The sequence below is a fragment of the Squalius cephalus genome, assembly GCF_949319135.1.
Source record: "Squalius cephalus genome assembly, chromosome: 19".
Classification (NCBI taxonomy): Eukaryota; Metazoa; Chordata; class Actinopteri; order Cypriniformes; family Leuciscidae; genus Squalius; species Squalius cephalus.
In genome coordinates this window covers 31,716,618-31,740,871 of record NC_137140.1, presented here as the reverse complement: position 1 = coordinate 31,740,871, position 24,254 = coordinate 31,716,618, and the positions used below count along the sequence as shown (strand labels likewise).

General features: G+C 36.2%; 1 protein-coding gene across 2 annotated transcripts in view; it reads right to left on the bottom strand.

Annotated features, from left to right (window-relative positions):
* Window positions 1-1,411: 1,411 nt before the first annotated feature.
* The window catches only part of tcerg1l (transcription elongation regulator 1 like), an 84,672-nt gene continuing 61,829 nt past the window's right edge, over window positions 1,412-24,254 (bottom strand). For both annotated transcript variants that reach the window (XM_079851027.1, XM_079851028.1), the window contains exons 6-14: window positions 15,096-15,221; window positions 11,736-11,818; window positions 10,154-10,242; window positions 7,655-7,797; window positions 6,175-6,250; window positions 5,523-5,619; window positions 5,241-5,330; window positions 3,975-4,093; window positions 1,412-3,104 (exon numbers count right to left, since the gene is read on the bottom strand). In XM_079851027.1, the coding sequence (XP_079707153.1) occupies window positions 2,948-3,104; window positions 3,975-4,093; window positions 5,241-5,330; window positions 5,523-5,619; window positions 6,175-6,250; window positions 7,655-7,797; window positions 10,154-10,242; window positions 11,736-11,818; window positions 15,096-15,221 (980 nt within the window). In that variant the 3' untranslated portion in view covers window positions 1,412-2,947. The remainder of the gene's footprint in view (window positions 3,105-3,974; window positions 4,094-5,240; window positions 5,331-5,522; window positions 5,620-6,174; window positions 6,251-7,654; window positions 7,798-10,153; window positions 10,243-11,735; window positions 11,819-15,095; window positions 15,222-24,254) is intronic.

Sequence of the window (24,254 nt, the reverse complement as noted above, 5' to 3'; positions counted from 1 at the left end):
CAAATAATCATTGGGCTATGGGTAAAAAAAAAAAAAAACAGATTTATTTCCAGCCTTAGTATCACATTCATTAAATATTCAGGGTTTTCTTGTCTCAATTGTCTCTGGTGTTGAAATAATGAGGGTGCTTGTGATGAAATACAGTCTTTGTTGTGTTTGTAGGCAATGCAGCTGAAAACAGGCCACCACATTAAACCAAAGAGCTTCAGCGATGCCCAAAGAACATGTCAAAAATGTCAATCCAAACAACATGAATCTAAGAATCAACACCCAAAGTTTTATATTCAAAAGCTTTATTATCTAAAGCTGGGTGCACACTGTACAATTTACAATTGTTGCTTGTCAGACTGTAAGAACGGGATCCTGTTAAGTAACTCATCCAGAGTTTTACATCATCAATCCGTGACATGTTCATTGACTATGAGCTGCATTTATGTGTGGGTTAGAAATGGTGGCTAGCAAACACAAAACAATCTCTAGCGTTCATCATCAATCATTGTTTCTCTTGAAAAGAAAACTGGAAAAAATGAAGATGTGTGTGTGTGTGTGTGGAGCGAGTGGTGCTTTGTTGTTGTCTCACAAATTGTGTCATCAGGTTCTACGCTCCTATTGGTTCTTTATTTGACAGTTGTCGTAAAAGTCACACTGCAAGACTGCACCTCAAAACTTCTGACACTGCTAGAATTTCATTGGAGGTAAAATCAGATTGCAATGGTCATTGATCGACTGTCGGCGAACATGTCAAACTAGCGATCAAAGACTTCAGATTTTGGTCTACGATCAGAGGAAACTTTTAGGATTTACAATATTTGTCTGACGACCAAATCGTGGCCAAAATCTTAGTGTGCACCCGGATTTATTTTTAAACTTGATGCATGAGAAATGTTAATTGTTTGGATGTGTCTTGCTGACAAATGTGCACAGTAACAAGTGAAAGTTTTCCATCAACATTTAATTGGTCACACTGAATTCTAACATCTAGGAACACAAAATGAACAGCTGACATTTCTTCTGGTATGTCAAAGTTAATTAGGAAACGACATGGATAACTTGTTTTCTGTGGCCAAGGAGATTGTATGTGACAATTTTCTAGAGGTCATGTGTATTGTATTCAGAAATGTTTAATTGGAATTTGCTTTTTATTTAACTTTCCACAATATATGTAATTTATTTCATTATCAACAAAAACAATTATCAATAAAATCAAATGTTTGGAGACTGAAAGCTCTAACTGAAGAATTACAGTAAAAACAAAAAGTAGAAAATTAAAATTTATAATGAAATGTCAACATAATATCATACTGTACATATTCATGTCCCAGCAATAAGGATGACATTGGAAAATTTTGCAAAGGTTTCCCTTTTTTATTTATTGATTTATTTTATTTTTCATTTTATTTTTGATGCCATTTCTTAAATCCAAAGATTATGTACATATGTTTTAATGTCTTGAAAACAGACATTTGAATTCCTGGGATGTTTTGAACATTGTTGTTCATCCTGCAGATTTCAATGTCAATAAGGTAATGCTAGCTGGCTAAAATAAATTATTTGTTGAAATTGCAAGAATGACTTTGCAAAAGTCAAAATGTGCTGAAAATGACATCCAAATATGTAGTATTTGTAAGAATTAATGGCATATATATCTTTATACATTATAATCTTAATCTTATTTTGCAAGTAAAACAATGTTTTTTTTTTTGTTTTTTTTCTGAAACAAAGATCAATGCAGTAAAATAGCTGGAAACATTAGCATTGTCAACAGAAAAAAAAAAATTACAAATCCATAATGTTAAGCCCTGAATATGGTTTTTAGTGTGTATAAAAGCTGACAGAAAATGTAAAATTGCATTTCAACCAGAATAAATAAAATAATTTATTTAATCATACTTGCAAATAGCTACATGAATTGAATGCAGCCTAAACATCTACAGTCCTTTCAATGAAATCTCTCTCTGTAATCAGAATCCACTTGCTCTGACTTGTACAAGAGCTGTACATGAATTTTCTGTAAAAAGCATCACTTTCATTTTACGGTACCATGACAAATTTAATTACAACAAACCGTTAGACAACATTTGAAAAAATTCTATCGACACACAACACCACTTACTATTTCTCACAGATGCTGTCTGAATCTGGTCTTACGGTACGTTTACACGACAACGACGTACTAAAAATGGAAACGTTTTTCCAAAGTTGTCAAAACGATCCCCGTTCACACGGATCTGCGAAGCCGACTAAAAACACTGTATTATTCATCCCAGGCCAGTAGTTGGCGATGTCACTTTGTAAAGAAACACTACGCACCTATAGACTGAACACATAATACGCATGCGGATGACGTCACCGGTTTCACAAATGTACGTTTTTGTAGTTTACACAGAGACGACAACCGTATTGTTTTCAAAATCTTGCACTTTGACCAAAACGCCATTGTCGTATAAACGAACAGCCAAAATGCATAAAAAGATTTCCGTTTTTAGCTGAAAACGGTGTCGTGTAAACGTTCTCTTACTCTGATAACACTTCTATGGTCACTTTCAACACAGCGCCTAAATCAACATCTATTTACAATTTTTATTAAAAATCATTTTCCACCTGTGCACACAGGTCAATGGCTTTATGCTTCTATTGAGTCAGACTCTGTATTCATGTTCAGTGTTGTGATTTAGGAACCTTGTTTTACTCAAACCGGAGATTAAGAGCTTCAATATGAAACACATTCACATATACAGAGTTAATCCCCAAACCGCTGCCCAGACCCAGCTGGTTTTGTATTTGTTCCTTTGTTTGAAAGTCAGTCATTGAAAAGCAAACAGCAACACTGCCCTTGGCATTTGGTCAGACATATGGGCAGATGGTATCACCGTCTACGCTGTGATAAACAGTCACAGGAAATCAGTTCACAGTAGCGTGGAGACTTCACGTCCCTGTCCGCAAGCACTCATCTCATCTTCCTCAGACGCATTCGGTTCTCCTTGTCCCGCTTCTTCAATGTGCTGATGAACTGGGTAAAAAACAGTTCCTGGTCTTTCCTCTTCAGAACCTGTTTGAATCGAGGATCCTTTCCGTACTTGTCCAAAAACTCTTTAAACGTTGACCTACAAAAGAGAACATCAAAATGAGATCCTTGACAGTCATCAAATGTTTAATGTCATCAGTGTGATGGTCCTCAATTGCGATTGCGGTGGTTTTCATGGCTAGACTTTGAAAGAGGAGATTGTACAGTCGTGAGTCTGGAAAAGAGCTGAAAACACATGAACCTGCACAGAGCAAATACAGCAATAATGCACAGTTTTACAAGGAAACCACTCATTTTGGTGCATTTGCTATCTGAAATCTTTCATTAAATAATTTGCTAAGGATACAGTGGTTGCCAGTGCATTCTGGGTGGTTATTAGAGAATTTTCTTGGCGATTGCTAGGGTGTTTTTGCTAGGGTTTTCGAAGCACATCGTTTTGTGTTCTGGATAATAACTAGATGTTTTGTTGCCTTGTGAGAACTTGCAATGAAAGCATGCTGAGGAAATGTTTAACACAAACATATACATATATATCATATTTATACACAGCAGTTTATTATTTAAGATGATCTTGTCTTTAAAAAAACTCATTGTTTTGCTTCGAGGACAGGAACTGTGAATGTGTTCATATTAGTGTATGGATTCACATCTGTTCCATTCCATTCATTATAAATGAATCAGGTGAAGAATAGAGTAAAAGCGAAAGACAGTCTCCGTTCAACCTGCAAAGAGGCACACTTCAAGCCGAGAGCTAATCCCTGTGGCTTGTTTGAATTCAGTTCTGTAAGAGACCTTTAACAAGAAACAAGGTTATAATCAAATACACGACCATCAGTAATTTAACACTTTTGCTGAATGAATAATCCGCTCTAGAGATTTTTTTAAAAATTATTATTATTAATGCAAAAGCAGTCACACTTATTTCATCTGATATACTGTATAGGTTCACCTGGTTGTGATTTTTGACTCCTCCAGCAGTTTTCTGTATTCTTCTTTCGCTTGCTGGAGTTTGCATTTTTTCTCCTTGTGCTCCTCATTCATTCTTGCTTTGACAAACTGATCATAAATCTGTGGGCAAATTAAGTGCATAAATAAATAAAAAATTATTAAATATTTAAAAATGGGAAGGTAGATTTAATGTTTATTTATACTACTAGGGCTGCTGAATGCATGATTCTGCTTGGTTAACGAACATTCTAAGGTGTGCAATTATTTTCAGGCAAACACACGGCTAAAGTAGTTCCAGGCAGGTCTTGACCGCATTACAGGTTCATATCACTTCGCCAACTGATTTCAGTTATTTCAAAGTTTCTTACATCCTACAACAGCAAAAGAACCAAAACCCACAACGACACTGACCAAGTAAAAAATTGGATAAAAATGACAAATTATTTCCATGTTTTTTGCCACAAAATGACATTTTATTATGTATGGAAAGCACATACTCTTTTTCTCCCACTCAAACGCACACACATATAGTATAGACTCACACTCACACAGAAATGTGTCATTAGTGCGGTTTTGATGATTTAATCAGTAAAATAGTCTAGCAACTTAAAAGCTACATGACATTTCTCACTAGCGAGGTAATAACGGCACTGTTTTTGAAGCAGATAAACTTACAGTCACAGACTCAGGTAATTCACACACACTTAATATCTCTCTCTCTCTCTCTCTCTCTCTCTCTCTCTCTCTCTCTAATAACTGCAATAATAACAGCATTAGTCTGCTATCAATTGCTCAAGCCTCTGTTACTAGCTCTAAAATGACGTTTTGGAATTTGCAACGGAGGCATGGGATGAGATGAGTAAGAAATTAGTCCCCCACACACACAAAAAAAAAACCTGACAAATGTCTTGACATCTGACCAATGTCTTGAGGTGTGGTAACCATAGTTTAAGCATAATAATTGACTCTGGCTCGTTGAATTACTAGAAAATATTGCACACATCCGCTTCATGTCGTGGTCGCATTACCACCCTGGGGTGTGCATTATTTTCGAATTATTCCTTACATAATATATAGTGCAAATAATTTTCAATATTATCCTCAATGATGTGATACAGTTTATACAGTTAATGCAAAACTTACCACCAGCTACTAGTGCTTTTAAAACTACCATGGTGGTACTGTACGCCTGTGGAAGTGTAGAGGTAATGAAGTTTTATTCATGTTTGAGGTTGATTGAGTCTGATGTGAAAGCTTCATGTCATACCTGTTTACGTTCCTCTGGACTCAGCAACAGGTACCGTGGATCAAATACAATTTTGTGCAGTTCTTTCTCCCAGGTGGAGAATGCAGACACCTGTTCAAGACACACAGGATGATTGACGCTCACACAGAACAAACGCATGTCAATCACCCACTTCATTACACACTGCTCCATCTGTAAGATTATTATGGCCCACTTTTGGGTGAACTATTGGATTAACCTTTATCTCCTTTATTCCCTAAGTCTGAAGTTTCATTATTGTCCCAGAATCACTAAATTTCTCACCCCTCTTTCCAGAAGCATGTCTCTGAAATGGCCGATCCGGAGCTCCAGCGGTAATGATCCATTTTTTCCTTCATCACACTCATCAGGATGGTCCAGTCTTTAAAGCGATGGAGACAAAATACAACAGCTTTAATGCTGTTAATATCTCAGGAGGTAATGTCCAATAGACTGCATTGATTCTGCCCAAACTATTATGATATGCACACTATGCCGATTAAAAAGTGTTTACCAAAGACTTGTCAATGGTTCTCACTCTGCCTTTTTTGCTATCACTAAATTGAATCATACACTGAAAAAAAATTATATTTGTTGCCGTAAATGAAATATTCAACGTAAACAAAATCTTTCAGAATCTCTCAGTTCTTCTTGAAATGTAAAGTGTAGGCTTGTGTTCTTGTCTCTACGCAGACATTTGGACATACATCAAACACCCAACTGTTCGATTTAAATCATCACCAAGAGAGGCAGATTGTGAAATTTGCATCAAGCTGTGAGTGCAGATGTTGCCCACCACAAATCAAAGACTTCCTGTTGAGCTGCGATTATTAAGGTGAGTGACATACAGCACATCTGACACTATATCCTCCCGATCAGTTAAAGCAGACTCAAGATACATCTGTTGTCATATTTTACATGGCTCGACCCGACTTACTTGTAGCGTTTGTTCTTTGAACTACGTTCCTCTTCATCCTCGTCATCATCTTCATCAGCAGAATTTGAGCCGTCGTCTATTGATGGAACAAATCAAGCTTTAGATTAATATATCCTGCAAAGTATAGTTTTATTTATATAGTAAAATAATATAGTTTTATTTATGCACACAACACCAGCTGTTTGAGGTTCTGTATTGATATACCTGGATCATGCCAGGTTGTTCATCTGAAAAGTACAATGAGAACTAATTTACTCGAATAGATTAAGGTCATCAATAAATAATCTCCATGAAACGGCAATAAAACTAAATCAATAAAGATGAAAAGCCTTCTGTGAAATGAAGCCAACCATATAATAACTTCCAGACAAGATCCAGACTAATTCAATATTTGCAGAGCCGCTTCATTGGATTACTGCTTTTAGGTAATCCGCGAGAACATCACTTCTGCAGTTTGGTGTGTGTATTAAACTTTAGCTTGAGTATCATTTAGGATTAAACTTCATCCCTTGTCAAGTTCATCCCTTTTACAGTGCTCCTGTATCAGTCATGAGTTACACTTGACTGATTCAGCAACTTAATCTGAACTCAAGTGACTCTTACCTTGAGGCTAGAGTAGGACTTGCCAACATGATCTCATTAGTATTTGCAAGTACTGTACGCTACCATTCAAAACTCAAAATTAATAACTTTTGAACTTTCTATTCATCCTGAAATTTCACCTGAAATCATACCTTCAAAATATTAAGCAGCGCAACTCTTTTCAACATTGATAATATATGAATTTTGTCTTGAGCAGCAAATCAGCATATTAGAATGATTTCTGAATGATCACGTGACACTGAAGACTGGAGTAATGATGCTGAAATTCACAAGAATAAATTAAATTGTATATTCAATTAGAAAATAGTTATTTTAAATTGTAATAATATTTCACATTTATGTTTTCAAGCCTTGGTAAGCATACAAATCTTATTTCAAAAACATTACAAAAAAAATATGACAAACTTCTGAACACTTGCATTTACTTAAATTTGGATACACACTGACACACAATATCAACATACTGAAAGCATCTAAAATGTAAACACTTTTACCTTATTACAGGTTCATGTAAATCACAGGTTGAGATGAGATGGAATTAGATATTTACTGAATCTTCCATAACAGTTTCCATAACTAAAGATGATGATGTTTTCATCATATATTTCATACTTGCTACAATTTTTATAATTCAATTCAGTTATATAAAGAGTTCCAATGATTTATCTTTGTTTGTGCCATTTGGATTTCAATTACAAATAAATTTGCCATTAAATAGGTCAGAAAACACATTGCCTGCATACTAATTCGTACACTATCTATCCTGAATTGTATCTAAAATTGGATATAATGTGTCCCAAATCATGGTATGTTTAAAAGAGAATGTTAAATATGTCTGAATAGTCTTCTATTTCTGGCCAGAATCATTGAGTCTCACCTTTCTTGCGTTTATGTGGTGGGTCCTCGATGATTCGATTGAGGTCTCCACGGTCTTTCAGATCCACTGGTTTCTCCCATACTGACAAATGCATGGTGGGATTGAAGAAGAACACCCTGTCATCGCCTGTCCACACCACACACCTAGAGAAAAGAGAGATGCTGTTATGCTTTTATGTACTCACACACACACACACACACACACACACACACACACACACACACACACACAACCCAACAGCCTGTTAGTGGTATTCGCACAAAGTGACTAAGAAATCCTGATGAAGAAAAACACCCCCAAAGTGACCCAGAGAGAGAGGATTCAGGGTCACACATGACAGCTAAGAACCACTAAAACCAGATGGCCTGAATTATTATAACTTTTTTTCACAATCATCCTTAAGCTGTTTCACAAGATATTTTTAAATGGATAAAATCCACAATATGTCCAGAATCAAATATCTACAAGCCTATTATAGGTTTTAGATTCCGGTCATAAATCCAAAAGTGACCAATTTTTCAGGCGTTCCGCACTAGATATTCCTACCTTACAGTGATAATTTTAGACCCATTTCAGGCCTCATTCAGGGTAAGTCGGATAAAGAATTCATGGATTCTGCAGTAGTCTGTGAGGTAATTTGATACAACCTCATGCCAACCATGACAAACCAATCCTGACATTTCATTTTGCTACCCAATCGCATCAGGGAGATCGGCAGTGCCTTCCTGTACCGTAAAACTGACCCAATGATATTAAAAAATCTTTGAAACGGCGAATCCGCTCTGCTCATATGCAGTTAATCATAGTGCAAACATATGGTTGGTGCTAGTCGCATGCTTCATTTGTCCTTCCTTGCAGGGATTCTTGAATTTTTAAATCATGATATGAAACAATAACTACAAAATTTAGAGCCCTATTTTATTCTACACAAAGGACCATGTTATTGCTCAGAAGTTGTTGTGTGTAATATTTTCCCCATTCTTTTCTGTCTCAGCTTACTATGCAGAACTACTATAATCTATCTCTAGCTCAGTTCTTCCAAACACTGTGACTGTGCCACTATCCAACTTTATTGGAGCAATTTACCATCTCAAAGTTGATTCATTTGATTCTTAAGGCCTGTTTACAATAAAGATATAGTTCTAAAAATCATTCTAAATATAAAATAATTGCAGACACCAAAACTATAACGATAACGGCACAAAGAAACGTTATAGTTGGAATCACTTTCAGATTTTTTTTTTTTTTTCAAAACTATATTTTTCCCTCTTTTCCCGCATTTAAAGCAGCAGATGATAAACTCCAGCCCCCCTTTTAATAAACAGCATGTTATCGTTCTTGGTGTGAACGGGCCTTTAAAATCCCAATATCGATCATTTTGTCATACCAGGGTTTCCTGCATCGGTTATCAGTGGTGACGGACCCTGCTGCTGAATTTACAGTCCCAAGGCAAAAGACCTCATATAAAAAGGCAATGTACCGCGAAATAATGGGGAAAAAACATGTTTTTATTTGTCCTCATGTGCCGCGCAGAACAACAACAAACAGCAAGAACAGTCTGAATCACGAACAAATGATTCTTATGAACTGGTACAAAACAGACTGCGTCCGAAATCGCATACTCTCTTGAGTAGGTACTCCTTTAGAATAAGTACCTACTTTGCGACCGCTAAAAAATTAGTTTCAACATAGTATGAATGTCTGTAGTATGAATGTAATCCGGACGTACATTCGCCATGTTGTCATTATCATTTGATCTCACTTGATCTTTCCTTTTTGTCTAGACTCTAAAATGGGTTTTTATGCATCATAGGAATCTAATCCCGCATCTATATCTGGATAATCACACAACAGCTCCAATTCTGCAAAGCTGGTGTCATCAACCACATGGTAAAAGCAAAGATTTACCAGTTCAAGCCAGTTTGTGTGTGTCAACAAAAGCTGAATGCCATAAGCCACGATGCCTTCCGGGTTTCAAAAATGTCTGTGAGTGTGTGTATGTGTATGTTTGTGTGTTTGTTTGCAGGGAAGGAAAGCCCACACTGCTTTGGCAGAGAGAAATGGATGCCTTGCATAACACATTGTCCTCATGCAGGTTTTCGATTGGATGTCACAGCATCTGTTGGAAGTTTGCCATGTGCACTGCTGTATTTTATCCAAACATGTATTACTGTCATCAAACAGTTATACAGCAGCATGCATCATTTAAATGGTGCTAAAGCTGCTGACATTTATGACAGAATGAGAGGAGATAAAACAAACATCTTTATATCACTGTATAAGAACAAAGTGGCTATTATAGCATTTCAAAACACAGGAGAAAAACACTGCAATTTCAATTGTGGCATTTTAAAGTGTAGGTTGACACTGAGACAATTGTGTGAGAACAATCGATTGGTCATTATCTTGCATGCGGATAGTCATTTTTTATCAATAAAGATGCATCAGATTAATGGTGAGCTGTACAATCATATCTGTGCAGACAAAACGGGTAGTTACCATGGTGATCCAGGTATAGGCGTGGTTGCAACTGGCCGCTTGTCTTTGGGCAAGATATCCTCGTCCATACTGACTTTAAACGGCTCATCCTGGACACAAACACACACACACACATACACCGAAAGGAAAGGTACACCATAAAAGACATAAAAGAGCATGTGATGTTGTCTGAGTGACCGAAATGGCCATGCGAGTCTTGTTATGAGGAATGCTTAAATGTATGTGTGTGTGTGTGTGTGTGTGTGTGTGTGTGTGTGTGTGTGTGTGTGTGTGTGTGTGTGTGTGTGTGTGTGTGTTTTGTCTGACATTAGCTAAAAGTTAATTCTGTTTTATTCATATAATTAATATATTTTAATAAAAGTTTTTAGCTGTGATTTATGGCATCATGGAGGAATGCAAGAGTAATCAAATTCATCTCAAATTAAAAAGTAACCAAATTAATTTAAGAAATCAATGTTGCTTAATCCAGTAACCACAATTTTGCAAGCATATGTGCAATCCCAGAATGCATTGTGTAGAGCTCAATGAAAACATGATTTGAACAAAGCATGAGTAATGTAAATTAATATACTTTATTCAATACCGAAAATTACCCATACAAATATACTGAAGCGCTGAACCGCAACGTAAAAAATAAATAATAATTCGTTCATTTTTTTAAAAATAATCTAGCATTTCGAGATTAAAGTCAAAATATTTATATTCGACTTTAATATAGAAATATTTCGACTTTAATCTCGAAATGCTAGAATTATCCTTTTTTACAGATTTTTTTTTTTTTTATGTTGCAGTTCTGTACAAATAGTTCCAATAATAATAATAAAAAATATATATTTTACCCATTATTTATGTGACAATGTATTATGTTTATTAGAGTATATATATATTTATTTATTTTTTACATCTCTGTATATTTTCAAAGTCACTTATGAAATCAAGCATCTCATTTTAGTTCATTTGCAACAACGGTTTGGAACAGAGCAGGTGTTTTTTTTTGTTTTTTTGTTTTTTTTTCTACTCTGTAATCACGCAGGCGAAGTGAACCTCAATTATCTCACCCCAAACATGGGTTACAAGGCTAATAATAAAATATAGTGTTGATTATCAACCTGATAAATGGTCTAGATCTGTTCAGCCTTGAACACACACTCGGAAAACAACCAATTACCCAGTCCCTGCATGACCGAATGCTGCAGATTACAGATTCTCCACATACTGTCAGGCTGGCGGTCTTGCACACTCTTTACGGTCAAATGAATTACCGTTCTGGGGGAATTTCACTAATTAATCTGGCTGAGAAGATTTCAAAAGCCGTCACCTATGGGGACACTGTGTTACGGCGCACTTCAACAAAAGCGATTATTAACTCAATCTTAATTGGACTCCAAATCTGATTCTGCCCGCAGTGTGACCTTTTCCACAAATCAGTTCGATATTCTTTCTCCCTCTAAGACAATCCAAAACTATTTTCATGAGGATCATGGTCTGGCAACAAATGAACTGAATGGCAATGGCAATTATGTGGATGTTGCCTTTAATATCATTTTAAGAATAGCTAATGAGAGAAAGACAGATTACGAACCTCAGCTTTAGCCTCTGGGTTTGGACCGCGGCGGAGAACTAAGGCGTCTGTGCAGGATGGCTTCTTTAATTCCAGTATCTTATCTGAAGACAGAGATAAATGCTCAGTATCCCCTGTTGCCCATTTTCAATCCACATTGTTTCTTCAAACAATCTGCACCCCATCAACAATAAATATAGTTCAAATAAAAAGAGTAAAAGACAATTCCCTCTAAATGGATGTCAGAGATTCTAATTAAACACTCAAATACTCACTTCATCTACTAATCAAATGGCGTGGCATCCAAATTCATCAATGAAATCCCATTATGAAACACTGCAAATCAGTTTGTATGAGAGCTATGTTTCATTGTGCCTTCTATTTTAAGATTAGCAATCATCAAGAGGGGTGCCTTCATTTGCACATATGAATATATCCGTTTAATTATAGCTATGTTCATATGTGTGAATGACAGGATTTTTCTCTGCTTGATTGCTATTCCTCATGCAATTCCACCACAGTTAAAAGGTTGTGTTTTGTATTTTTCTAATTCAATATTAATCATTCAATTATGAAAATTAAAGATTATTGATTAGTGATTAATGATTAGTGAGATTTGGCTATACTTGTGAGGGTCAAATGTCTTCACTTATAGTCAAATATAATGACAACTGACTAAAAAATATTATAAATCAGCCAAAACATTTTTATATTTAAATCTAGTGTTTTGCACACGTTTCTAGGCCTTAGAAAATATAATTCAAATCATATAAAATCAATGGAAGTCTATGCAATTGCCTCACCAATATAGTAAAACAAACACAGAGTAGTGTGTGTGTTACAGTGTTACAATACTATTTTTAATTATTACTACTGTTTTTACTGTAATTTTTATCAAATGCATCATATAAGCATAAAAGACAAATTTACTGACCCCAAACTTTTGAATGGTAGTGTATATACAGTATACAGAAAGTGTAATACATTGAGTCCAAACAATTAAATGCTGTTTGCTCAGAATAAATATTGACAGAACATTCAGAAAATCAATAATGTATTAAACAAAAAAATCACAAGCAACATCATTACAAGCAACATCAAAAAGCAAAAGACATTGCAACATTCTGAAGAGCAATTGACAAGCATAAATCTTGTTACAAAAATCAAATAACAACTGGCAGACAAATCAATAAGAAAACTACACACTGAGACTGTCAGTAATGGTAGAAACCATTATACAATACAAAGCCAGTCACTTTAGATAGTTAGAATACACTTAAACTCAATATGCCCCAAAAATAATTTGCACTTTATCTCCATGCAAAAGTATGAAATTAGATGTGGCAAGCATAAGGTGGAGTGGAAATCAAATGCGCTGCTTGATCTTTTGTCCTGCATGAAATTCAACTCAAGCGGGCTGCATACTGAAGCAGCTCAGGATAAAACAACAAAGAAATATCAGGGAGAAATAGATCCTGCTCAAAGGTTGTCTCGATTCTAAAGTTACGTAAAAGGCATGCAAACTCAAATTCATTCTGATGGTATATCAGCATATAATACAACTGGTTGTACAATTTAAAAAAAAGTATATTTGAAAAATGCATTGACTAATGACAATGTTCAAAATTTTGGGTCGGTAAGAAGTTTTAAATTTTTTTTTTTTTTAATGTTAATGTTTTAAAGAATGCTCATCAAGGTTGCACTGATCACATACAGAAAAACAGTGATATTGTGAAATATTTTTTCAATTTAAAATAATGTTTTCCATTTTAATATATTGTAAAGTGTAATTTATTCCTGTGATCAAAGCTGAATTTACAGCATCATTACTCCAGTCTTCAGTGTGTCACATGATCATTCAGAAATCATTCTAATATGCTGATTTTCTGCTCAAGAAACATTTCTGATTATTATCAATGTTGAAAACAGTTGTGCTGCTCAATATTTTTTGATCATTTTAATGTATCCTTGCTTTTCTTTCAAAAAACACTCTTTTACTTTTGAGCACTGAGCAGTAGTGTATGTATACAGTTAATATGGCATAAGGGGGGCAGATAGTAATGGATTTCTTACAAAACATCTAGCACTGACAAATTCAGATTAAACTTGGATGAAACGGTTCTGGCCCCATAGCAACTCTTTGTATTTCAACAAGCAACTGCTCTGCAATAAAGCTGAATAAAGATTCAGTTTGATTTATATCAGTCATCATCGTTACGCTGGAAGCGTTGACGAGAAACCTCTCATCCACGCCTACACAAACCATTCATCTGTTTCTGTGAGCGCAGACACTTCCGTGGCAAGCTTCCACTCTGAGGTCTTACGACAGAAGATAGTATAGAAGAATAACTGTGTGGCGACTAGTTGAATCACAAGCTGTTTATGCTGTTCTCTAAAACATGCAACACATAAAGCAGAACTGCAGACTCACAGTGTAGAAGGAAAGAAGTTGATGGTTGAACGTAGCTGGATATATCAAATATGATCTGTTTTGTTCAGAGTTCAGAGTCAGATCTGTCTTGTTTAAAATACAATAGCCTTTTTTCCTCCTCTGGGCCTAACGGTTCTAAGAACAATAAGGTCCAGTTATATTTCCACTTGAGCTTGATTCGGCACAGAAGGATTAGACAAACTTGATTCTGCCTGAAATTCTCAGCACGGTTAGCCAACACTTAATTTGATTTTTTTTTCATTTTAATATTGCATAAATTATATTTGACTTAAATGCTTGTATTTAAATATTTCATATTCTACCAATGATAAAACTGTGTGAGATGTTGAGTTTTGTGAAGGAAGGCCATTGATAGGGAGCCTTTGAGCTGTGTTTATGATCACTATAATATAGTGGTTTCAATTTGCATAACAGTGACTGTAAGATATATGTTACTGTAGGTATGGGAATGGCATATATTATTGGTTTGGTGTCACTTTATTTTGATGGTCAACACATTCTGTTGACAATGAGTAACGCTGCACCTAAATGTCTACTAACTCTCATTAGAGTGTTAGTCAAGTATTAGTAGACTGTTAGGTTGTGGTTTGAATAAGTTGACATGTAGTTGCAAAGTTATTTATAGTCAGTAGAATGTCTGTTGTAGGAGGATCACAATAAAGCAGACAGTCTACTAAAACTCTAATGAGAGTTCGTTGATATGTAGTTGCAAAGTTACTTATAGTCAACAGAATGTTCAAAAGGGACCATTAAAATGAAGTGTTACCTTTGGTTTTGATATTTGGGATATGGTCATTGGGCTATTTTTGATTGGCCATTGAGATAGTTTTGTTATGCAGACTTGGCAACCCTGGTTGGCATACACAATGGAAATGCAATTGTGAGAATGCTACTTAAGATTGTATTATATATCATGTGTGTAATCTCACTTGTCGCTCTTTGCCCCTTCCAGTTTCCAGTGAGTAGGGTCACTCCAGGAGCAGAGAGTGATGTTAATGCAGTGATCTGAGAGGGAAGGACTGGTCCCAGCAAGCTCTCCCAGCTTCTACGTGTTCCTGTTTGCCACAAAGAAAACATGGAAGTAGATTTTACTATGCATGAACCACAGAGAGAAAAAAGACAAAGATTTATAGATAAAACAGACTAAAACAGACAAAAATTCAATCCAACTAAAACCAACTTAAAGGCACAGTATGCAAGTTTTTCAATAACAATAACAAAGGCGTAGCATAATGACTGCGAGAGTGAGCGTGGAATCATGGGAGTTGCCACTTGACAAAATAGTGTTGTCTCTTTGAGGCATGTTACAAACATGTTACTCACAGTAAATCAAGAAAATTAGAGATTCAAACAATAAGACTATAATAATGATTAAGTTTTCTGTCAATAATGTTATCCGAACAGGTACTCATTAAACTATATTAACCCCTTGCTCATCACCCCCAATTTTGGCAAGTGCTGCATACATGAAATGCCCAAAATAAAAAGGTTACTGCTCATAAGTAATTCTGAATAGAAACATAACACACATACATTTAGAAAGCCAACCCTTGAGAGTTTATAGTTCAAGACTCAAAATTAACCAGACTGTTATTAATATTGAGATATATAAGCTCAAACATATTTTGAACTAAAATAATCTGGGATCACCAGTGATCCCTGTCAGGTAAGGGGTTTTAAAGTGTCTTTGGTGTTTCCATGGTTTCTACGGAAGTAAAGGGTAGCGTGGACATGACGTCATTGACAGGCGATGCAATGACACGTTACACTGGTTAAAATAGCTGATTTCTGTGGATTTAAACATTGTTGAAAACATTTGGGATAATGTAAGTACACAAGTTAACAAAATATAGAACATTGTTCCAGTGGGTTTTTTGTATATTGTAATCCAAATATCTTACATATTGTGCCTTTAAGGTGGTTCTGTGTGGTTTTCAACTGGTCCAGCTAAAAGAGTGTCGATTACCAGTTGGTGGCGCTGGTTTCTGTCATCTTGGTCAAAAAAAAAAAAAAGTATGGTTTAAAAACCAACTTGACCAGCTTAAGCTGAAATAAGCTGTTTATACAGAAGGGATTGCATTAAACCATGTTATTTCCTATTAAATCTGACCAAGTGTGAAAAGTAATACTATTAGAGAGATGATGCCAAGGACACTGCAAAATACACAAACATTATGCAGTACAATTCAGCCTGGCTATCCGGTTTCCACCAGCCAACAAGGCTATGAAATCAATTCCCAAATCTAAAACCTGTCATAAACAAACCTACAGGAGGAACAATCAACATTGCCTTCATCATTGGGAATCAAAGGAGTGTTTAATTGTACATGCTAACTTATTACATTCATCAAAGCTTCAATCAAAAGTTCCGCTGACTGGTTAAACACTGAAAATGTTGGAAAAGCCTCCAGGCTCTTTCTCATCAACCGGGCCATATTTAACCTTTAATTTTCTAGCGTCTGTCCGAATTCTGCTCAACAGACTCTGCTTCTTCATAAAGGTTAATTACATTTGGCTTCAGCTCTGGGCTGGGCATTGCTGAAATCCAGAGGGGTTGACAGATTGTCAGGTTGAATATGTATGTGCCATTTCCAAGAGCACAAAAAGCAGATGCATTTTTAAAGCATTTGTGATGTTCTGCTTCACAAAAAAAGGTTGAAGTTATCAAGCTTTCGAGATTGTAAATGATGTTGCCCTTTCTCTTTCCGTAGTTGCCCTTTTACGCCACAACTTAAAAACGAACCAGTTAAATAATGTAGATTGAAAGAAATTATACTAAAAATAAATAAAAATGGATGTGAATATCAAAATGTGCATGGATTCGAATTCGAAACGGAAATAGTAGACATCCGTGTATCTTTGGAATATTAATTTCAACATACTACGATTTGAGACACACTAATTCTAATTTCAAATACTGCTTAGGACGGATGTGGACGCAGCATTCATTCTCAGTTGGGTCCTGTCAGTTACTTTTTTGAAAATATAGTGGGAGTTATGGGAGTTAAATGAAGAGGGAGATGATGAGATCTGCTCATTAAAACATTTAATGGTGCATGAACGCATGATTTGCATCTGTTCCCTGAAACAATATGGCTGTTCTTGCCACTGCTTTCAGATCCAGGAGAGATCTGAAACTCACACACACAAATGCTGGATTGATAACCTTGGGCAGCTATAGATCATTACTACACTTCATGATGTCTGGCTCGTCTCTAGCTTACTGGGCATTAGCTTTCATTTATTTCACTCAAAGTTGCATAAGTCGCGCTGTTTCGGTACTCTTGAGGACGTGTCTCACACATATCTCATCAATCTTGAATTAGCTGCTTGTCTTACGTATATAAAGATGAGATTGTTTAATGAGAACAGGCACGCAGGCCACAGTAAAAAGATGTCTTCCAGCTTAGTCATTAAATAATTAAAAGCGCATGATCAAAAACCTGAAAACTGATTAAAGCTACTAAAATCAACAGCGAGAGCATAGCGTTCACTGCCTCTGCCCTAGTACTGCTTTTCCACTGCTAAAATATGACAAGAGTTTGAGTAGACAATCTCAATTTTGAGTTAACTGTCCCTTTAAACACTTTTTTGTCCTTTCACATTGAGGATAAAAAAGGATGAATTTGCTCATAAAGATATAGAGGCGTCCTGCATTCCGAGCGAAACAGGGTCGATTGGTTGATATTACTCTTGGGAAGGTTAAGAGACTTTGATGCGTTTTGATGTCAGAACTGATGGGGTAGAGGGTGACAAGAGGACATAATTTGTAATCTGTTGTTATGAAGGCATCAGACAAAGCAAGTGAAAGCTTTCAGAATGACCTGTACATGAAAAATGTTTGCTAAGGGTGAGAGACAGAGACACCTTTGCAGTCGACATGATGTGTGAGGTTAAAATGCAAGGTCTAAAACTGTGCGTTCTACTGCTACACTCTTAAAAATGAAGGTTCTTTGACATGGTTCTATGAAGAACCTTTAACATCCATCATAGAATCCTTCCATTCCACAAAAGGTTCTTGATATTGGAAAAAGTTTCTTTAGAATATTTAAATGCTCTTCACTCTAAAATAATAATGCTTCCTTCTTAATCTTAACATCCTTGATGTGTCATTACAAGTGCACAGAAAATGTGGGTGATTCCTTCAGAGTGAACACGAGTGAATCTGACTGCAGTAGCAAATACCTGTGTTTACATCCTGTTTTCGGTTGAAGTCCAAAGTAGTCGATTGCCGAGTTCACGCGCGTGATCATAGGTAACTAAACCTATGCGCGTGAACTCGGCAATCGACTACTTTGGACTTCAACCGAAAACAGGATGTAAACACAGGTATTTGCGCTGGCTTAAATAACATAATTTTTATACATATCTTTCACATCTACTGCAGTCAGATTCACTCGTGTTCACTCTGAAGGAATCACTCACATTTTCTGTGCACTTGTAATGACACATCAAGGATGTTAAGAGGCTAAAAGCAGGTTTAAAACTTGCCCCATTTAAGTCAACAGGGTGCAAATTTTAAAAATAGAATAACTCGGTGTAGGCAACACCGATTTTTGTCGTTGTTCTCTGTATTGACAGCACTCCAAATGTACAAAAAAAATGAGCTCAATGTTAAAATTGACCGGAGTTCTCCTTTAAGAACTGCTCACTGAAATGTTTTTGGGAACCAAAAACGGTTCTTCTTATTGCATCGCTGCGGAAACACTCTTTTGGAATTTTTATTTTTAAGTGCCTATGTGTTTTTTATTTGGTTTGAAGTTGTACCCTAATGTTTTCAGGCTAATCTAAGGCTTTGTTCCAAAAACCAAGTGAGCTGTCTTGCTGTCTACAGCCTATTGTATATAGGCAGCATCCAAAATGAAATGAAACCTCACACAGGTAAGTTACCTATTTTAAGCGTTCTACATACTGTAGCTGTGCGTGGGAGAAACAGCATTACATGACCTAATACATTTGTAAACATTTGTACTGCAGGAATGCGTTCTAAAACCTGGAAACGAGTGTTCATTTTTTGCACTTCCGGTTCCATCGTCCAGAAGTCGAATGGGATTAAAGGTCCTTTTACGCTTAATTCAAGGACACGAAATACATCAGTAAACCCCACGTGTGATTTTTCTAAGCTTTTATGTGTCTTGAAAAAGGTGGTTGCTAACAAGTGGCTAAATGAGACTAGGCTGTAGGGGACATCAAACGTCATCACGGCTAACAGGTAAACTCATCTACTCGCTTTACATTTGCATTCTTGAAAAATATTCTTACTTTCCAACTTTTAGTTTTTATAAAGATTTAAAGAGTTTTAAGATTTAAAGAGTAATGCAACTATGGTTTAGTTTGCTTATAGCCTAACTTCAGCGTTTTCTTGAAATTGTATTCAGTCTTTAGAATTCATAAATGTGTGCACTTGAAGACTATTATAAGAACAAAAAAACATTTTTTTTTTCAATAATCCAAAAGCATAAGCAAAAATCGAAGGTGATGCTAACTATAAAAATACATCATCACTGCAGCACTCTATGCATTATAGGAGAGACTTCTCTGCAAAGAATATATAATGCTGTCTAAGTACTGTATACAGTGTGCTAAAAATAAGTATTTTAGAAGGCAACATTAGGCAAAAATTTTTACTGAGTCCAAACATTTTCTCCTTTCTAGTTTTTTTAACCACACAAAAACAATTCTTATGCAACTGTCTGAGGATGTCTTTCTACAAAAGGAATAGAAAAAGTACAGGTAGTCTCATCCATGCTGTGAGTGACTACCAAAGCAATGTGTGAAAAGCATTTAGCACATCGCAGCGAGGATCTGTAACGTCACCAACATGCCGACCTGAGATATGCACATGTCCATTTCCAAATATTAGCATAGCGTATAGGTCCGAACAGACCACATCTTTTATCAGATGCATTTGTCATAAGAGGTGAACTCCAATGCACCCATTGTGTATCCCACTAATTTGAATCAATTTACAATTCCTGTCATGCTCATGCGACCGAGAGAATAATAAATGTTTATTTATTTGGGAAGCAGAATGGCCTCTTCATTATAAATGAGAATGTATTGCTACTAATGACACTGGACCTTGAAGCCCCTTACTTGATCGTATCTGCCCACCAAGACGATTCACTGGCCTCACCATCAGACACGCATCTATAACTTCTGATTATATTCACTCAGCCGGGTAGCTGGTCAATTTTTATGGACCATTTATCACATCGCCAGCCCTTTTAAACAAGATCACCACCATGAAGGTGCTATCTAATCATATTCAAAGTGGATGAGCGAATTCGGCTCGGTAGTTATTAGGGAAAAAACATGCATCACATTACCGTAAGTCAAGATAGTTGATCATCATGTTATGAAATGTAGTATAAAAAAATCGAATCACATTTATAGCAATTCATTCACACATTAAAGTTACTTTTAGATTCCAGGCAGTAAAAATCAGATATCTTTTGTTTGTTTTGTTTGCCGTATCTGACTCAATCTGTTTAATTGTACTGAGCAAAAACACTATTCTACGTGTCAACTAACTCTCAGTAGAGTATTGTTAGACTGTCTGCTTAATATCTGCTAACATTTTATTTTGATGCTCCCCACAACAAACAGGTTTTTTCCCGAACCCTAACACCTAACCCTAACCAAACAATCTACTAACAGTCTAATACATAATACAGTCTACTAATACTCTAATAAAAGTTAGTTGACATGTAGTTGCAAAGTTACTTGTAGTAGAATGACCATTGACATAAAGTGTAACCTTTAAGATGACTGTTGGCAAAGCTGAATTTTCAGCAACATTACTCCATTTTTCAGTGTCACATGATCCTTCAGAAATCATTCTATATATAAAAGACATTTCAAGTGACTTGAGTTTAAAGTTTTCTGGTCCCAAAACACCTTTTGGGGCATTTGAACATCCAGCTCTGATATCATTGTAGCTCAGGTTTTAATAACTATTGATGTTCTCACCATATAAATCACCTTTCTGCCGCTCGCTTTATCAAACTCTAGGGAACAATAATGATGCTTTTATTTACGTATAATGCGCAATAATATCACATGCTGTGAGATAATTAAACCTACGGTTTCAAAACTCATGCTTCATAATCCATTTTTGTGAGTCACGTTATTTACGACAGACTGAGTGTCTCCGAGCACTGGATGCCTCTCCCTTCCATTTCAAACCTCGCTCTGCCAAAACATCTCGTATCAAAGAAACAAAGGAATAAAATGTGACCTAGTTGAGTCCCACGGCACATCAAACGCAAATCAGAATCAATGAGCGAAGACGTGCGGCGCATCTGCCAAGAATTGCGAGCATTTTAACTCCGGAGACTCCTGTTGGCCTTAAGACGCAACACAACCGAAGGCTTCATTCTTTTTTTGGGAGGCATCAAGAACTCCGTCTTGTGAGCTAAACCGAGTGGCCTTAGGGCAGGAGTGTTTTGGGAGAGATGAGTTGAATGTTAAAAGCTGTGCTTAAACTCTTTCTTTAATTAATTCTGGGAATAATTATGAAAAGCCCAGTGTGGGTTGGAGTTTAGTGCCTGGGAGATTTAGGTTATCTGGGTGTAGGCCCACTAAAAACAAAATTAATTTTATATTTGACATCATCAGCCTACGATCCTTTGATTGGATAATGGGTTTTACTTTTAACTATTATTGCATTCATTATTGTAGCCAAAACTAATCCCAGTTATAATATCCATGAAATTGATATACGCTATCAGATACAGCTTCTGAAGGCTTCTAAGATTTCTCTAGTTCAACTTTCTGAAGTTGTGGAGATGCAACCAATGCAGTCAATCTTTTATTGGACCCACATTTCTAGTTTGTCTTGGCAGCCAAAGTGAGGCTCTTAACTCTTTTAGGCTGTCATGCGACGACGGTCCTCTTCAAAACTTTGAAGATGAATTCTTGTTTGTAATATTGCCCTGTCATATAAAAATGACAACACAATTTCACAAGCTCTCATCATTGCAGCACTTCGGCATTGCCCTGCGTTCGATATCTCTCCCTGTAATTTTCTCATCAAGTGGCACTTTAATCAGTCTTATTTCTATATTTGGGAAAACTGATTGAAATACTGTTTTATATAATCATGAAATTGCACATAAACACATGAAACGCACATGAAACACACACTGGCAAGTGTTGTCGACCTATGCTTTCAGATACTGATCAACCATTCTCAGTTTTTGAAGGATGTCACGCCTCAGCAGTGCATTGTGGGAGGCCAATCAGACCTGTCGCGCCAAGGTTGCCACCCCTGGCCTTACTAATCTCCCCAAACAGATCCGTCTAAAGATCGGGTAAACAAAAGGCCTCAGATGCGTGACATTAATTTGGGAATTACTCTTATCAGCAGGACCACAAAAACCCAAGGAAACAGGGAAAGTGAGGGACTTAAAATGCAGGCAGTTTGAATGCCTATGTTTGAATTCCAATTTTTTTGGAATTGTTGTTCCATTGGGCCTCCTTTTTGGAACCTTAACGGGATAGGGATGAAAACTCTGTCATCATTTATTCACCTCATACAGATCCAAACCTGCATGACTTTCTGTATTTTGTGGAACATAAAAGAAGATCATTTGGGAAAAAAAATATATATATATATATATTGTCCATATAAAAAAGTCAGCAGGGTTAGTTCAGTTTTAGCTGAACTACTGTATCCCTCTAACCATGGCATCATCAGTGTATTGGTTCAAATAGATGGATGACACCTGGGTTGAGATCAAACAAAGGAGTACAAACGCAGAACGCATCAACTAAATGGACATATACATTTAGCGCATTTGGGAAGATGTGCAAGAGAACAAATTGGCCTTTTTGGACTCAGCAGTTTAAATAAAAGAGGGCAGCAATATAGGAAATCAAAGTCTACAAGAAAAACAAATCAATACCTACTGTTTGATACTGATAACCCACTAGAACAAACTTTAAGGGTCAATAGAAGACTTCACTTCTGGGGTAAATAATGGGCAAACCAGCTCAGCCTTTTGAAACAAGAAAGCTCAATTCTTCAAAAGACAAATTAAAACTCTGAGCATTGGTTAAAAGAACCAATAGGTCTAGTAAGTGCATCAAAATAACAGTAAGAACAGGGGAACGACAAATGTTATCTCAGTTTTAGTTCAAGTTCCAGAATTTTATACTCAACCAAATGCTATACGCATTCACTCATACACATGAGGTGACCTAAGAGGTGAGCTAATATAATAAATGCAGTTCAGTGGAACAAAGGATGTGCAGATTATATATAAAAACAACAATTGTGTAAGAACACTATCCAACATATAGATGAGCTAGGGATACAAGGACAAAGACAACTATTCGATTAGTAAAAACAAGTAGTTGTGAACCCAAATTGTTTGTTTTTAACCCAGTGTTTTTACTGTAACCAGATTGTTTTAAGTGTAGCAAGCAGATTCAAGTAAAAGTGACTCCACGGCACAAGAATTACTGTAAAAACACTTTCTTTGAATAAGTGAAGCTGCCACTTGAAATGAGTTACTCACTGCTTTCAGGGTGTAATAACTAAAATTAAACCAAAGGAGATGCTGCTCCTCTTAATGCATTCACTGATGGCATATATTTGCAATTTTACTTGATTACCTGATTTATTAAAACGAGGTGAAACATTTATTCCAGCATGGGAATTGAACCCGGGCTGCTCTGCATAGAAAGTATTTCTAACTCTGGCCCGGCTACACACTGCATAAATCTAATAGTGCATAAGAACATGAACTTTTCTTAAAATTGAAATGAAGTATTCAGTTTTTTTTTATTTTTTTTTTACTTGCACTATATTGAAACGCTTCATGTACTACATTTTACAGAAGTACACTTACAATGACACAGTGCGCTGAGGAAACCAGAGGCCCACAACTCCCACAACGATCCCCAGTCTTTGTGACTCTAAAGAGGTTTAACTTCTGGGAAATCCTGGAACAATTAGTATTTAGCCAGACATCTGAGCTGAGGCAATCCCTGATTGTTTCCTAAATTGTTGTATCGAAAGAGGCAAAGAAGTACAAGCGAAACAATTCAAGCATGTCAATGCTAAGCAAATGTTCTCACTT